Source organism: Ascaphus truei, unplaced genomic scaffold, assembly GCF_040206685.1.
Source record: "Ascaphus truei isolate aAscTru1 unplaced genomic scaffold, aAscTru1.hap1 HAP1_SCAFFOLD_1743, whole genome shotgun sequence".
NCBI classification, from domain to species: domain Eukaryota; kingdom Metazoa; phylum Chordata; class Amphibia; order Anura; family Ascaphidae; genus Ascaphus; species Ascaphus truei.
The window spans coordinates 14,186-32,491 of record NW_027454639.1 but is presented as its reverse complement, the minus strand read 5'-3'; the positions used below and the strand labels follow the sequence as shown (position 1 = coordinate 32,491).

The window sequence follows — 18,306 nt, the reverse complement described above, 5'->3', positions numbered from 1 at the left end:
ATAACACGCAGAGAGATATAATAACACGCAGAGAGATATAACGCGCAGAGAGATAATAACGCGCAGAGATATAATAACACGCAGAGATATAATAACATGCAGAGATATAATAACACGCAGAGAGATATAATAACACGCAGAGATATAATAACACGCAGAGAGATATAATAACACGCAGAGATATAATAACACGCAGAGATATAATAACACGCAGAGAGATATAATAACACGCAGAGATATAATAACACGCAGAGATATAATAACACGCAGAGATATAATAACACGCAGAGATATAATAACACGCAGAGAGATATAATAACACGCAGAGAGATATAATAACACGCAGAGATATAATAACACGCAGAGATATAATAACACGCAGAGATATAATAACACGCAGAGAGATATAATAACACGCAGAGAGATAAAATAACACGCAGAGAGATATAATAACACGCAGAGATATAATAACACGCAGAGATATAATAACACGCAGAGATATAATAACGCGCAGAGATATAATAACGCGCAGAGATATAATAACGCGCAGAGATATATAATAACACGCAGAGAGGTATAATAACACGCAGAGAGATATAATAACACGCAGAGATATAACACGCAGAGAAATATAATAACACGCAGAGAGATATAATAACGCGCAGAGAGATATAATAACACGCAGAGATATAATAACACGCAGAGAGATATAATAACACGCAGAGATATAATAACATGCAGAGATATAATAACACGCAGAGAGATATAATAACATGCAGAGAGATATAATAACACGCAGAGATATAATAACATGCAGAGATATAATAACGCGCAGAGAGATATAATAACACACAGAGAGAGATATAATAACACGCAGAGATATAATAACATGCAGAGAGATATAATAACACGCAGAGATATAATAACATGCAGAGATATAATAACGCGCAGAGAGATATAATAACGCTCAGAGAGATATAATAACATGCAGAGATATAATAACACGCAGAGCGATGTAATAACACACAGAGAGATATAATAACACGCAGAGATATAATAACATGCAGAGATATAATAACACGCAGAGAGATATAATAACACGCAGAGAGAGATATAATAACACGCAGAGAGATATAATAACACGCAGAGAGATATAATAACACGCAGAGATATAATAACACGCAGAGAGATATAATAACACGCAGAGATATAATAACACGCAGAGAGATATAATAACACGCAGAGAGGTATAATAACATGTTCCCCTGCTCAGCCCTAGAGGTGGCAGGCTGTGTATTCCTGCCCTGCCCATCTCTGGAAGTGCCAGGCTGTGTATATATGCCCTGCCCATCTCTGGAGGTGCCAGGCTGTGTATACCTGCCCTGCCCATCTCTGGAAGTGCCAGGCTGTGTATACCTGCCCTGCCCATCTCTGGAAGTGCCAGGCTGTGTATACCTGCCCTGTCCATCTCTGGAAGTGCCAGGCTGTGTATATATGCCCTGCCCATCTCTGGAGGTGGCAGGCTGTGTATTCCTGCCCTGCCCATCTCTGGAAGTGCCAGGCTGTGTATATATGCCCTGCCCATCTCTGGAAGTACCAGTCTGTGTATACCTGCCCTGCCCATCTCTGGAAGTACCAGTCTGTGTATACCTTCTTTGCCCATCTCTGGAGGTGCCAGGCTGTGTATACCTGCCTTGCCCATCTCTGGAGGTGCCAGGCTGTGTATACCTGCCCTGCCCATCTCTGGAAGTACCAGTCTGTGTATACCTGCTTTGCCCATCTCTGGAGGTGCCATGCTGTGTATACCTGCCTTGCCCATCTCTGGAGGTGCCATGCTGTGTATACCTGCCTTGCCCATCTCTGGTGGTTCCAGTCTGTGTATACCTGCCTTGCCCGTCTCTGGTGGTTCCAGGCTGTGTATACCTGCCTGGCCCATCTCTGGTGGTTCCAGTCTGTGTATACCTGCCTTGCCCGTCTCTGGAGGTGCCAGGCTGTGTATACCTGCCTTGCCCATCTCTGGTGGTTCCAGTCTGTGTATACCTGCCTTGCCCGTCTCTGGTGGTTCCAGGCTGTGTATACCTGCCTTGCCCATCTCTGGTGGTTCCAGTCTGTGTATACCTGCCTTGCCCATCTCTGGAGGTGCCAGGCTGTGTATACCTGCCGTGCCCATCTCTGGTGGTTCCAGTCTGTGTATACCTGCCTTGCCCATCTCTGGTGGTTCCAGGCTGTGTATACCTGCTTTGCCCATCTCTGGAGGTTCCAGGCTGTGTATACCTGCCCTGCCCATCTCTGGAGGTTCCAGTCTGTGTATACCTGCCTTGCCCATCTCTGGAGGTTCCAGGCTGTGTATACCTGCTTTGCCCATCTCTGGAGGTTCCAGGCTGTGTATACCTGCCTTGCCCATCTCTGGAGGTTCCAGGCTGTGCATACCTGCCTTGCCCATCTCTGGAGGTTCCAGGCTGTGCATACCTGCCTTGCCCATCTCTGGAGGTTCCAGGCTGTGCATACCTGCCTTGCCCATCTCTGGAGGTTCCAGGCTGTGTATACCTGCTTTGCCCATCTCTGGAGGTTCCAGGCTGTGTATACCTGCCCTGCCCATCTCTGGAGGTTCCAGGCTGTGCATACCTGCCTTGCCCGTCTCTGGAGGTGCCAGGCTGTGTATACCTGCCGTGCCCATCTCTGGTGGTTCCAGTCTGTGTATACCTGCCTTGCCCATCTCTGGTGGTTCCAGGCTGTGTATACCTGCCTTGCCCATCTCTGGAGGTTCCAGGCTGTGCATACCTGCCTTGCCCATCTCTGGAGGTTCCAGGCTGTGCATACCTGCCTTGCCCATCTCTGGAGGTTCCAGGCTGTGCATACCTGCCTTGCCCATCTCTGGAGGTGCCAGGCTGTGTATACCTTCCCTGCCCATCTCTGGAGGTTCCAGGCTGTGTATACCTGCCTTGCCCATCTCTGGAGGTTCCAGGCTGTGTATACCTGCCTTGCCCATCTCTGGAGGTTCCAGGCTGTGTATACTTGCCTTGCCCATCTCTGGAGGTTCCAGGCTGTGCATACCTGCCTTGCCCATCTCTGGTGGTTCCAGGCTGTGTATACTTGCCTTGCCCATCTCTGGTGGTTCTAGGCTGTGTATACTTGCCAAGCCCGGGAAGTTCTCGGTTCCGCCTCACACCCTCTCTCCCTCTCTGTCTCAGAATGCCATGAACCTCCCCCCGGACAAGTTAAACGTGCTCCGCCAGTATGACCAGGACAAGAAATGGGAGCTGGTGTGTGACCAGGTGAGTGCCAGCGCTGTGTGTGGGACTTGGGAGGGGTGGTAATGCCAGGGGAACCAGGATCTGGGTAAACACTGGGTAAGATGTGGGTGGTGGTAATGCCAGGGGAACCAGGATCTGGGCAAACGCTGGGAAGGACGTGGGTGGTGGTGAGGCCAGGAGAAACAGTATGTGGGCAGATACTGTCCGGGGGTATTGGGGATAGGTAGGGTAGGATACCCCTGGGAGCAGGAACTCCCCTTCCAACCTGGTTTGATTGCCCCTCTCTCTGCAGGGGCGTTTCCAAGTTAAGAATCCGCCCGCGGCGTATATCCAGAAACTGAGGAGCTACGTGGACACAGGAGGCGTCGGCAGGAAGGTGAGAGGGTGTATACACACACACACACACACACACACATATCCCGGTTATAACGCGGTCTCATTCTGTGGACCCCAAGGACAGGGTTCAGCTATATATATATATGAATATCATGGAGTATTTCCATAGTTATCCTCATCCACAAGAGAGGAGACAAAGACCTCAAGAACTACAGAACAATCCGCCTACTTCCAATCACTTAGAAGAGTTTTATGAAGATACTCTTCACTAATCGGCTGCTACAAACCCTGGGCTTTGCCGGCCCAGAGAACGAGCGGGATTCTGCTCTGTGTACAACACAATGCACCACCTCCAAGTCGTAGAAGAAGTGATTTCCTGCGGAAATTAATATGATCCACCCCTTGGCTTAGGGTTCGTAGATGACGATGAAGCACGTCATGCTGTCTACACCTCAACGGTCCTAAATGACTGAAGAATACAAAGTGCAGAAGAAGCGTACGTTGATGTTATAAGGAACATTTCTGAGAATACGTATCACACATTAGATTACATGAAGATACAAGCAAGATAAGGATCAGCGAGGGAGTGCGGCAGGGAGACACCGTGTCACTAGGATCAGCGAGGGAGTGTGGCAGGGAGACACAGTGTCACCAGGATCAGGAAGGGAGTGCGGCAGGGAGACACCGTGTCACCAAAGCTTTTCACTGCAACACTTGTAGAATTGTTCAAGACATTAGATTAGGTGGAAAAAGGAATCAAAATGGTGAATATTTGTGTCTCTTACGATTTGCGGATGACATTTGTTATTTTTGCCACAAGTCCAGAAGGCCTCCACCAACAAATCGGGGAACTCGCCGAAGCCAGCAAGAAAGTGGCCTCCATGTGAATCTCAGCGACACCAAAGTGATGTTCAATAAACATGTCAAGCCTGCGAAGATCTGTATAAATAGAACTAGAAGAAGTGGAAGACCATGTCTACCTGGGCCGGCGAGTAACAATGGGTGGGGAACCTTATGAATGAAACCAGAAGGAGAATGGAGATGGGATGGAGGCATTTGGAAGAAACAGGACAATATTACAAGGGAATCTTCCACAGGCACCTCAAGAGGGACATGTCCAACCCGTGTATCCTGCCCACGCTCACGTACGGATGTGACACTTGGACCCTAAATGGAAAGATAATTCAGAAGCTTCAGACAATGCAAAGAAGTATGGAGAGATGCATGCTGGGTATTACCCAAAGAAGTATGGAGAGATGCATGCTGGGTATTACCGGGAGAGAGAGGAAAATTAATGAATGGGTTCGAAACCAAACAAACGTTTGTGACATCATCACCTGGTGGAAGAAATTAAAATGGCGGTGGGCCGGACATAACGCAAGAAGAAATGACCATCGTTTGACAAAGATGGAACTCAACTGGATTCCAAGAGAGATGAAAAGACTAAGACGACCAATAGCAATATGGGAGGATGGGATGAGGGAATGTGTGGGAGCGACGTGGAGAAGAGGCTGTAACCGCAGGACCTGGGAGATCACTGGGGAGGCTTCATCCAGCAGTGGGGAGACACGGGCTGGGGAGGATGGGATGAGGGAATGTGTGGGAGCGACGTGGAGAAGAGGCTGTAACCGCAGGACCTGGGAGATCACTGGGGAGGCTTCATCCAGCAGTGGGGAGACACGGGCTGGGGAGGATGGGATGAGGGAATGTGTGGGAGCGACGTGGAGAAGAGGCTGTAACCGCAGGACCTGGGAGATCACTGGGGAGGCTTCATCCAGCAGTGGGGAGACACTGGCTGGGGAGGATGGGATGAGGGAATGTGTGGGAGCGACGTGGAGAAGAGGCTGTAACCGCAGGACCTGGGAGATCACTGGGGAGGCTTCATCCAGCAGTGGGGAGACACGGGCTGGGGAGGATGGGATGAGGGAATGTGTGGGAGCGACGTGGAGAAGAGAGGCTGTAACCGCAGGACCTGGGAGATCACTGGGGAGGCTTCATCCAGCAGTGGGGAGACACAGGCTGGAGAGAATGGGATGAGGGAATGTGTGGGAGCGACGTGGAGAAGAGAGGCTGTAACCGCAGGACCTGGGAGATCATTGAGGAGGCTTCATCCAGCAGTGGGGAGACACGGGCTGGGGAGGATGGGATGAAGGAATGTGTGGGAGCGACGTGGAGAAGAGAGGCTGTAACCACAGGACCTGGGGGATCACTGGGGAGGCTTCATCCAGCAGTGGGGAGACACGTGCTGGGGAGGATGGGATGAGGGAATGTGTGGGAGCGACGTGGAGAAGAGAGGCTGTAACCGCAGGACCTGGGAGATCACTGGGGAGACTTCATCCAGCAGTGGGGAGACACGGGCTGGAGAGGATGGGATGAGGGAATGTGTGGGAGCGACGTGGAGAAGAGAGGCTGTAACCGCAGGACCTGAGGGATCACTGGGGAGACTTCATCCAGCAGTGGGGAGACACGGGCTTAAGATGGTGATAATGATCTTACAATGTAATATCGGTGATTGATGTCCACTTGCCCAATGCCACAAGGAGACATACACACGGAGATATGCATACACAGATATACACACTTGTGTGTGTATTTATATATATACTAGCTGAGAGACCCGGCGTTGCCCGGGATGTAAATGCGTAATAGGTAGTATTATTTATAAATCGTTTAACAATAGGTGACTGTTTGTTGTAAAGGTTGGATAATAATATTGAAAAGAAAGATGGAAGAAAATGTAATACGATGTTGTATAAAAATGGTTTATTGTAACCACACCACAGTACAATGTATATTTTGGTGCCATAAGTGATGTAAAAATCTGAGTCGTGTGTCCTGCTAGGGTGTGAGGCGGCGGGTGGCGCGTGGGTTGTGAGTGCTGTGTGCGAGTGGGGGTCCTGCTAGGGTGTGAGGCGGCGGGTGGTGCGTGGGTTGTGAGTGCTGTCTGTGAGTGGGGGTCCTGCTAGGGTGTGAGGCGGCGGGTGGCGCGTGGGTTGTGAGTGCTGTCTGTGAGTGGGGGTCCTGCAAGGGTGTGAGGCGGCGGCTGGTGCGTGGGTTGTGAGTGCTGTCTGTGAGTGGGGGGTCCTGCTAGGGTGTGAGGCGGTGGGTCAGTGATGTCGGTGCGTAGGGGCGGGAGGCAGCAGGTGTGTGTGGCGGCAGGTATGTGTCGAGTGTGGCGGGTGTCTGTTGAGTGCGTGCAGCGGCTGTGAGGCGGTGGGTGAAAGGCAGAGGCGGCCGGAGTAAGGGCGGGTGAAAGGCAGAGGCGGGGGTTGGGAGGCGGTAAGGCGGGCATGAAGGCGAAGGGCGGCGGGAAGGGGAGGAGGGGGTGGAGGAGGGGGGCAAGGGGTGGAGGAGGGGGGCAAGGGGTGGAGGAGGGGGGCAAGGGGTGGAGGAGGGGGGAAGGGTTAGAGGAGGGGGGGGAAGGGTTAGAGGAGGGGGGGGAAGGGTTAGAGGAGGGGGGGGAAGGGTTAGAGGAGGGGGGGGAAGGGTTAGAGGAGGGGGGGAAGGGTTAGAGGAGGGGGGGGAAGGGTTAGAGGAGGGGGGGGAAGGGTTAGAGGAGGGGGGGAAGGGTTAGAGGAGGGGGGGGGAAGGGTTAGAGGAGGGGGGGGAAGGGTTAGAGGAGGGGGGGAAGGGTTAGAGGAGGGGGGGGAAGGGTTAGAGGAGGGGGGGAAGGGTTAGAGGAGGGGGTGGAAGTGTGGGAGGGGGTGGGAGGGGAAAGGGGAAAAAGAGGTGGAGGGGGGGAAGAGGAGCGGAGGGGGGGGTGGAAAGGGGAGCGGAGGGGGGGTGAAGGGGAGCGGAGGGGGGGAAGGGGAGCGGGGGGGGAAGGGGAGCGGGGGGGAAGGGGAGCGGGGGGGGAGGGGAGAAGTGGTGGGAAGGGGGAGGAGGGGGGAGGTGGTGGAAAGGGGGAGAAGGGGGGAGGTGGTGGGAAGGGGGAGAAGGGGGGAGGTGGTGGGAAGGAGGAGGAGGGGGAAGGTGGTGGAAAGGGAGAGAAGGGGGGATGTGGTGGGAAGGGGGAGGAGGGGGAAGGGGGAGGAGGGGGAAGGTGGTGGGAAGGGGGAGGAGGGGGTAGGTGGTGGGAAGGGGAAGGTGGTGGGAAGGGGGAGGAGGGGGGAGGTGGTGGGAAGGGGGGGAGGGTGGAGGTGGTGGGAAGGGGGGGAGGTGGTGGGAAGGGGGGGAGGTGGTGGGAAGGGGGAGGCGGGGGGAAGGCGGGGGGTGGGAGGAGGTGGGAAGGCGGGGGGTGGGAGGCGGTGGGATGGCAGGGGTGGGAAGGGGGGTGGGAGGCGGTGGGAAGGGGGGTGGGAGGCGGTGGGAAGGGGGGTGGGAGGCGGTGGGAAGGGGGGTGGGAGGCGGTGGGAAGGGGGGGGAGGTGGTGGGAAGGGGGGGAGGGAGGCGGTGGGAAGGGGGGGGGAGGCGGTGGGAAGGGGGGGGGAGGCGGTGGGAAGGGGGGGTGGGAGGCGGTGGGAAGGGGGGGTGGGAGGCGGTGGGAAGGGGGGGGGAGGCGGTGTGAAGGGGGGGGAGGCGGTGGGAAGGGGGGGAGGCGGTGGGAAGGGGGGGGGAGGCGGTGGGAAGGGGTGGGGGGAGGCGGTGGGAAGGGGTGGGGGGAGGCGGTGGGAAGGGGGGGGAGGCGGTGGGAAGGGGGGGGGGCGGTGGGAAGGGGGGGGAGGCGGTGGGAAGGGGGGGGGCGGTGGGAAGGGGGGGGAGGCGGTGGGAAGGTGGAGGGGAGGCGGTGGGAAGGGGGGGGAGGCGGTGGGAAGGGGGGGAGGCGGTGGGAAGGGGGGGGAGGCGGTGGGAAGGGGGGGTGGAGGGGAGGTGAAGGGGGGGTGGAGGGGAGGTGAAGGTGGGGGGGTGGAGGGGGGGGTGGAGGGGAGGTGAAGGGGGGGTGGAGGGGAGGTGAAGGGGGGGGAGTGGAAGGGAGGTGAAGGGGGGGGTAGAAGGGAGGTGAAGGGGGGGGTGAAAGGGAGGGGGTGAAGGGGGGGGGTGGAGGGGAGGTGAAGGGGGGGTGGAGGGGGGGAGGTAAATGGGGAGGTGAAGGGGGGTGGAAGGGAGAAGTGGAGTGAGGGGAGGTGAAAGGGGGTGAGGGGAGGTGATGGGGGGTGAGGGGTGGGTGAGGGGAGGTGAAGGCCGCTCACTCACCCGTCCGGCAGGTCCCACGTGGATCTGAGGCGGGAGGCAGCGTGTTGTGGCCGCTCTCCCGCTGTGTCCCGGGCGCTCGCTCGCTCGCTCCCCCGCTGACTGTAGCGGCGCCGGGGGGGGGGGGTATCGGGGAGACACTGACACTGGAGGGGAGGGGGGGGTGGAGGGGAGGTGAAGGGGGGGTGGAGGGGAGGTGAAGGCCGCTCACTCACCCATCCGGCAGGTCCCACGTGGATCTGAGGCGGGAGGCAGCGTGTTGTGGCCGCTCCCCCGCTGTGTCCCGGGCGCCACCATCTTGGGCACTCGGCGCCGCGAGGCAGCCTGCCTGGCCACTGGCTGTTCCCCCGCCGGGGAGGGGGGGGGCATATGTGTGGGGGGGGGGGGAGAGGTGGGAGATATAGAGGGGGGGTCTCGCACGGCCGCTGACACTGGGTGGGGGGGGGGGGCGCTGAAGGGCTAATAATAGTGTGTGTGTGTGTCCCGCTGACTGTAGCGGCGCCGGAGGAGGGGGGGGGGTCGGGGTGAAAGCGCGGGGAGACACGGGGAGAGGAGGAGGTGCGCGCGGATGCTGCTAACACTGTGAGCCCCGTGTGTGTGTGTGTGTGTGTGTGTGTGTGTGTGTGTGTGTGTGTGTGTGTGTGTGTGTGTGTGTGTCCGTGTGTGTGTGTGTCCCTGTGTGTGTGTGTCCCTGTGTGTGTGTGTGTGTGTCCCTGTGTGTGTGTGTGTGTCCCTGTGTGTGTGTGTGTCCCTGTGTGTCCTTTGGCCCGTCACTCCGCCTCAGGCCAATGAGAGGTGTGCGGGGGCGGGCCAAGGGACCAATGAGATTTCCCCTAGGGACACCGGACATCCAGGCAGGCAGGCAAACATACAGTGCTTTCACTAATATAGTATAAGATATATATATATATATATATATATATATATACACACACACACAAGTGTGTATATCTGTGTATGCATATCTCCGTGTGTATGTCTCCTTGTATTTATATATATATATATACACACACAGTGGTCGACAAATCCCCAAAAAATCTACTCGCCAAACAAAAAAATCTACTCGCCACCTAGTACCACACGTGTGCTTCTTGGGCCAATAGGAGCTCGCCACGATGTTAAATCCACTCGCCCGGGCGAGCAAATGTATAGGTTTGTCGAATACTGCATATATATATATATACAGTAAGTCCTCGCTTTACGACGAATGGCTTATCCGACGCTGTCCAATGCATCCCTATGGCCGGTTTTACGACTCCAAAATGGCGTATCCGACGCTCTTACGACGCTTTGCAAAGTTGCAACATTATGTCAATCAGAAGGCTGCAGTCAGGGAAATCGCCCAGATCAGTCTGTGTGAGGGTTTAGTGGGGTATTTAGGCCTTTAAACATATCTAACAGTTTTATTACACAGTTCTGGATTCAATAAATAGAATCTTTACATCATAATGTATGTGTGTGCAGCATAATCTTATTGTTTGAGTAAAATATTTTGTGTATTTTAGCATTAAAAATGCCATCAGGAACGGAACGTTTGATTTAAACAGTGTTCCTACGGGAAAACGGGTTTCGCTTTACAACGTTTCGCTATCCGACGCCATGTTGAGTAACGCATTGCGTCGGATAACCGAGGAATGCCTGTATACACACACACACACACACACACACACACACACACACACACACACACACACACACACACACACACATTCTGCATTAATACGTCCTTATTTGAACGTATTTATTGTTTTGTTTCAGTTCAGGAGACGGGATCAGGAACCCACACTGGTCCTGAGGGAACTGGAAATCTCTCTACGGACAAATCACATCGGGTGAGCCCAGGAGTCTACTCGGAGGCTGTGCCTCCCACTTCCAAGACCAGCACAGTCTGACCCAAACAAGGGTGTCACAAGGAGCCATGGGCTAATAAGGATTTGCCTTTCAGTGCCCATGGGCTAATAAGGATTTGCCTTTCAGTGCAGGGTGACACAGTGACACACAGAAGGTGACACAGTCAGAAGGTGACACAGACAGAAGGTGACACTGACAGAAGGTGACACTGACAGAAGGTGACACTGACAGAAGGTGACACAGACAGAAGGTGACACAGTGACACAGACAGAAGGTGACACAGACAGAAGGTGACACAGTGACACCGTGACACTGACAGAAGGTGACACAGTGACACAGACAGAAGGTGACACAGACAGAAGATGACACATTGACACAGACAGAAGGTGACACAGTGACATAGACAGAAGGTGACACAGTGACATTCAGGTGACACACAGAAGGTGACACAGACAGAAGGTGACACAGTGACACACAGTAGGCGGCACAGTGACACAGACAGAAGGTGACACAGACAGAAAGTGACAGTGACACAGACAGAAGGTGACACAGACAGAAGGTGACACAGTGACACAGACAGAAGGTGACACAGTGACACTCGTGACACAGACAGAAGGTGACACACTGACAGACAGAAGGTGACACAGACAGAAGGTGACACACTGACAGACAGAAGGTGGCACACTGACAGACAGAAGGTGACACACTGACAGAAGGTGACACAGACAGACGGTGACACACTGACAGACAGACGGTGACACACTGACAGACAGAAGGTGACACACTGACAGAAGGTGACACACTGACAGAAGGTGACACACTGACAGAAGGTGACACACTGACAGAAGGTGACACAGTGACAGAAGGTGACACACTGACAGAAGGTGACACACTGACAGAAGGTGACACACTGACAGACAGAAGGTGACACAGACAGAAGGTGAAACACTGACAGACAGAAGGTGACACACTGACAGACAGAAGGTGACACAGTGACACAGACAGAAGGTGATGCAGTGACAGACAGAAGGTGACACACTGACAGACAGAAGGTGACACACTGACACAGACAGAAGGGGACACAGACAGAAAGTGACACAGTGACACAGACAGAAGGTGACATAGTGACACAGACAGAAGGTGACACAGACAGAAGGTGACAAAGTGACACAGACAGAAGGTGACACAGTGACACTCAGGTGACACAGACAGAAGGTGACACAGTGACAGACAGAAGGTGACACAGACAGAAGGTGACACAGATAGAATGTGACACAGTGACACAGACAGAAGGTGACACACTGACAGACAGAAGGTGACACAGTGACAGACAGAAGGTGACACACTGACAGACAGAAGGTGACACAGACAGAAGGTGACACACTGATAGACAGAAGGTGACACAGACAGAAGGTGACACACTGACAGACAGAAGGTGACACACTGACAGACAGAAGGTGACACACTGACAGACAGAAGGTGACACACTGACAGACAGAAGGTGACACAATGACACAGACAGAAGGTGACGCAGTGACAGACAGAAGGTGACACAGACAGAAGGTGACACATTGACAGACAGAAGGTGACACACTGACAGACAGAAGGTGACACAGTGACAGACAGAAGGTGACGCAGTGACAGACAGAAGGTGACGCAGTGGCAGACAGAAGGTGACACAGTGACAGACAGAAGGTGACACAGACAGAAGGTGACACACTGAGAAGACAGAAGGTGACACAGTGACAGACAGAAGGTGACACAGACAGAAGGTGACACACTGACAGACAGAAGGTGACAGTGACAGACAGAAGGTGACACAGTGACAGACAGAAGGTGACACGGTGACAGACAGAAGGTGACACGGTGACAGACAGAAGGTGACACAGAGAACGTGACACACACAGAAGGTGACACAGTGACAGACAGAAGGTGACATGTGTCCCCGTGTCACAGGTGGGTGGAGGACTTCCTGAGCTCGGAGAATCGGGGGCTGGACGCGCTGGTGGAATACCTGTCCTACACGTGAGTACCGGGAGGGGACCGGACACAGGGCTCCGAACAGGTTAATACCACGCAGCACATGGGCCAGGTGTGAGGGGCACGCGTGTGAGAGGCGTGCGACCTTACACACGTGTGTATACATACATATTCAATTATAATGTCACCGCCACGTAATTTGGGGACTGTGACATATTAACACTTTCACCGCTGAGGGAGGGGGGGGGGTAATTCTGCACATTGCTAACTTCTCTCCCCCACCCCTGTCTCTTCCCATCCCTCCCACTCCCGTCCTCCTCCCACCCCTCTCTCCCCTCCCCCTCTCTCCCCTCCCCCTCTCTCCCCTCCCCCTCTCTCCCCTTCCTCTCCCCTTCTTCTCCCCCCCCACCCTCTTCTCATTTATGTCTGCCTCCTCCTTTCTCTCACCCTGTTCTGCTCTTCCCCCCTCCCTGTCTCTCTCCCCTCCTCCCTCCCAATCTCTCTCCCCACTCCTCTTCCCCCTCCCTGTCTTTCTCTCCCTCATCCTCTTCCCCCCCATATCTCTCTCCCCCCCTCCTCCACCTCTCCCTCCCCCTCCTACGTCTCTCCCTCCCCCCGCCCCCCCTCTCTCCCCCCCCCCCAGCCCTGTCTCTCTCCCTCCTGCAGGTTGGATGTAGACAGTTCTGATAATGGGACAGTGGAGAGGAACAAACAGACGCCGCTTCAGAGATCCCTGGAAGACATCAACAAGGGCAGCGCGTCCCCCTCACCCACCCACCCCCCCTCCCGGGCACGGAACCTGACAGCCAGGTAACCCCCCTATACCCCCCCCCTCACCCACACCCCCCCCCCTCCCGGGCACGGAACCTGACAGCCAGGTAACCCCCCTATACCCCCCTCTCACCCCCACACACCCCCCTCCCGGGCACGGAACCTGACAGCCAGGTAACCCCCCTATACCCCCCCCTCACCCACCCCCCCCCCTCCCAGGCACGGTACCTGACAGCCAGGTAACCCCCCTATACCCCACCCTCACCCACACACCCCTCCTCCCGGGCACGGAACCTGACAGCCAGGTAACACCCCCCCCTATACCCCCTTCATCCACACACACCCCCTCCCGGGCACGGAACCTGACAGCCAGGTAACCCCTCCCCCTATACCCCCCACACCCCCCCCCCTCCCGGGCACGGAACCTGACAGCCAGGTAACCCCCCCCCCTATACCCCCCTCACCCACACACACCCCCTCCCGGGCACGGAACCTGACAGCCAGGTAACCCCCCCCTATACCTCCCTCACCCACACACACCCCCTCCCGGGCACGGAACCTGACAGCCAGGTAACCCCCCCCCCTATACCCCCCTCACCCACACAGCCCCCTCCCGGGCACGGAACCTTACAGCCAGGTAACCCCCCTCCTATACCCCCCTCACCCCCACACCCCCCCTCCCGGGCACGGAACCTTACAGCCAGGTAACCCCCCTATACCCATCTCACCCACACACCCCCCTCCCGGGCATGGAACCTGACAGCCAGGTAACCCCCCCCTATACCCCCCTCACCCACACACACCCCCTCCCGGGCACGGAACCTGACAGCCAGATAACCCCCCCCTCACCCCCACACCCCCCCCCTCACCCCCACGCCCCCCACCCTCTAATCCCAGCTCTCACCCACACACCCCCCCTCCCGGGCACGGAACCTGACAGCCAGGTAACCCCCCCCCCTATACCCCCCTCACCCACACACACACCCTCCCGGGCACGGAACCTGACAGCCAGGTAACCCCCCCCCCCTCTAATCCCTGCTCTCACCCACACACCCCCCCTCCCGGGCACGGAACCTGACAGCCAGGTAACCCCCCCCCTCTAGTCCCTGCTCTCACCCACACCCCCCCCCTCCCGGGCACGAAACCTGACTGCCAGGTAACCCCCCCTATACCCCTCTCACCCACACACACACACCCCTCTAATCCCTGCTCTCACCCACACCCCCCCTCCCAGGCACGGAACCTGACAGCCAGGTAACCCCCCTATACCCCTCTCACCCACACACCCCCCTCCAGGGCACGGAACCTGACAGCCAGGTAACCCCCCTATACCTCTCTCACCCACACACCCCCCTCCAGGGCACGGAACCTGACAGCCAGGTAACCCCCCTATACCCCTCTCACCCACACACCCCCCTCCAGGGCACGGAACCTGACAGCCAGGTAACCCCCTTATACCCCTCTCACCCACACAACCCCTCCAGGGCACGGAACCTGACAGCCAGGTAACCCCCCTATACCCCCCTCACCCACACACACCCCCTCCCGGGCATGGAACCTGACAGCCAGGTAAACCCCCTATACCCCTCTCACCCACACACCCCCCTCCCGGGCACGGAACCTGACAGCCAGGTAACCCCCCTATACCCCCCTCACCCACACACACACCCCCTCCCAGGCACGGAACCTGACAGCCAGGTAACCCCCCTATACCCCTCTCACCCACACATCCCCCCTCCTGGGCACGGAACCTTACAGCCAGGTAACCCCCCTATACCCCTCTCACCCACACACACCCCCTCCCGGGCACGGAACCTGACAGCCAGGTAACCCCCCTATTCCCCCCCCTCCCAGGCACAGAACCTGACAGCCAGGTAACCCCCCTATACCCCCCTCACCCACACACACCCCCTCCCAGGCACGGAACCTTACAGCCAGGTAACCCCCCTATACCCCCCTCTCACCCACACACCCCCTCCCAGGCACGGAACCTGACAGCCAGGTAACCCCCCCTATACCCCCCTCACCCCCACCCCCCCCCTCTAATCACTGCTCTCACCCACACACCCCCACCCGGGCACGGAACCTGACAGCCAGGTAACCCCCCTATACCCCCCTCACCCACACACCCCCCCTCCCGGGCACGGAACCTTACAGCCAGGTAACCCCCCTATACCCCCCTCTCACCCACACCCCCCCCCCTCCCGGGCACGGAACCTTACAGCCAGGTAACCCCCCTATACCCCCCCCCCTCCCAGGCAGGGAACCTGACAGCCAGGTAACCCCCCTATACCCCCCTCAAACACCCCCCCCCCTCCCAGGCACGGAACCTTACAGCCAGGTAACCCCCCTATACCCCCCTCACCCACACCCCCCCCCTCCCAGGCACGGAACCTGACAGCCAGGTAACCCCCCTATACCCCTCTCACCCACACCCCCCCCCCCTTCCCGGGCATGGAACCTGACAGCCAGGTAACCCCCCTCCTATACCCCCCTCACCCACACACCCCCCCCCCTCCCGGGCACAGAACCTGACAGCCAGGTAACCCCCCTATACCCCTTTCACCCACATACCCCCCTCCCGGGCATGGAACCTGACAGCCAGGTAACCCCCCTCCTATACCCCCCTCACCCACACACCCCCCCCCCTCCCGGGCACGGAACCTGACAGCCAGGTAACCCCCCCCAATACCCCCCTCACCCACACCCCCCCCCTCCCAGGCACGGAACCTGACAGCCAGGTAACCCCCCCCCAACTTCCCCATAACCTCTCCTCCCCCCCCCCCAAGTTCAATTAACCATCCAGACCTAGAGGTGCCCGGCTCTGTATCCCTGAGTCTGTCCAGTCCTAGAGGTTTGGTTTCCATGTCCCCACAGATACATACACAGCCGCGCGACGCGAAACTCACGACACGGGAACGTGAAGGAAGATGTACACGTGTGTGTCATGTGTCTGCGGGCGATCATGAACTACCAGGTACCAATCACATGTGTAATGTATGTACACGCCTCGAACATGCACATCTAATGTACACGCCTCAAACACGCACGCCTAATGTACATGCTTCAAACACGCACACATAATGTACACGCCTCACAAACGCACACCTAATGTACATGGCTAACACACGCACACATAATGTACACGCCTCACACACTCACACCTAATGTACACGCCACCCACATGCACACCTAATGAACACGCCTCACACACGCACACCTAATGTACACGCCTCACACAAGCACACCTAATGTACACGCCTCACACACTCACACCTAATGTACACTCCTCACACAAGCACACCTAATGTACACTCCTCACACACGCACACCTAATGTACACGCCTCACATATGCACACCTGATGTACACGCCTCACACACGCACACCTAATGTACACGCCTCACATATGCACACCTAATGTACACACCTAACACACGCACACCTAATGTACACACCTAACACACGCACACCTAATGTACACACCTAACACACGCACACCTAATGTACACACCTAACACACGCACACCTAATGTACACGCCTCACATATGCACTCCTGATGTACACGCCTCACACACGCACACCTAATGTACACGCCTCGCACACGCACACCTAATGTACACGCCTCACACACTCACACCTAATGTACATGCCTCACACACGCACACCTAATGTACACGCCTCACTTATGCACACCTAATGTACACACCTCACAAACGCTCACCTAATGTACACACCTAACACACGCACACCTAATGTAAATGCCTCACACACTCACACCTAATGTACATGCCTCACACATACACACCTAATGTACACGCCTCACTTATGCACACCTAATGTACACACCTCACAAACGCTCACCTAATGTACACACCTAACACACGCACACCTAATGTAAATGCCTCACACACTCACACCTAATGTACATGCCTCACAAACGCACACCTAATGTACACACTAACACAAACACACCTTATGTACATGCCTCACATATGCACACTTAATGTACACACCTAACACACGCAAACTTAATGTACACACCTAACAAACGCACACCTAATGTACACACTAACACATGCACACCTGATGTACACGCCTCACACACGCACACCTAATGTACACACCTAACAAACACACACCTAATGTACACGCCTAACACGCACCTTAGGTATATGCCTCACACACACGTAATTTACACGCCTCACACACGTACACTAATGTACACACTACATGCTCAAACACCCATCTAATGTACACACCGCACCCCCCCCCCCCCCCAAGTAATGTACACGCCACTTCTAATGCACACGCGGTGCACACGGGTGTTATATGGGGGGGGGTGCTGGTATAACAGGGTGCTGTCCTCTCCCTGCAGTCTGGCTTCAGCCTGGTGATGTCTCACCCCTCCTGTGTCAACCAGATAACACTGAGCCTCAATAACAAGAACCCCCGGTAAGTACCCGCCCAGCCAGAGGGAATCACAGGGGCTGGGTTACCATGGAGGGGGGATCCTGCCAGTGGAATCAGGGGCAAATATTTGACCAGCACAAATTGTAACCCTCTCTCTCTCTGTGTCTATTGCCTTTGTTCCCCTCCGTCTCCACCCTCTGCCCCCCTCTCTTCCCCTTTCCTCCACCTCTCTCTCCCCTCTCTTTACCCCCACCACCCCTCCCTTTTCCCTCTCTATCCCCTCCCCTCTCTCCCTTCCCACTCTCCCTTCCCCCTCCCTTCCCCCTATCCCTCCCATCCCGTCCCCTCTCTCTCTCCCCTCCCCCTCTCTCCCTTCCCCTCTATCCATTCCCGCTCTATCTCCCTCCTCTCCCCTCTCTCTCCCCTCCCTTCACCCTCTCCCTCCCATCCCTTTCCCCTCTCCCCTTCCTCTCCCCTCCCTTCCCCTTCCCCCTCCCATCCCTTCCCCCTCTCCCTCCCATCCCTTCCCCCTCTCCCTCCCATCCCTTCCCCCTCTACCTCCCATCCCTTC

At 56.1% G+C, this 18,306-nt stretch overlaps 1 protein-coding gene across 1 annotated transcript in view; it reads left to right on the top strand.

Annotated features, from left to right (window-relative positions):
* The window catches only part of LOC142476819 (formin-like protein 1), a 58,939-nt gene that overhangs the window by 27,920 nt on the left and 12,713 nt on the right, over positions 1-18,306 (top strand). The window contains exons 2-8 of the mRNA XM_075581964.1: positions 3,192-3,275; positions 3,547-3,630; positions 10,479-10,552; positions 12,528-12,596; positions 13,218-13,361; positions 16,200-16,299; positions 17,701-17,777. Of these exons, the coding sequence (XP_075438079.1) occupies positions 3,192-3,275; positions 3,547-3,630; positions 10,479-10,552; positions 12,528-12,596; positions 13,218-13,361; positions 16,200-16,299; positions 17,701-17,777 (632 nt within the window). The remainder of the gene's footprint in view (positions 1-3,191; positions 3,276-3,546; positions 3,631-10,478; positions 10,553-12,527; positions 12,597-13,217; positions 13,362-16,199; positions 16,300-17,700; positions 17,778-18,306) is intronic.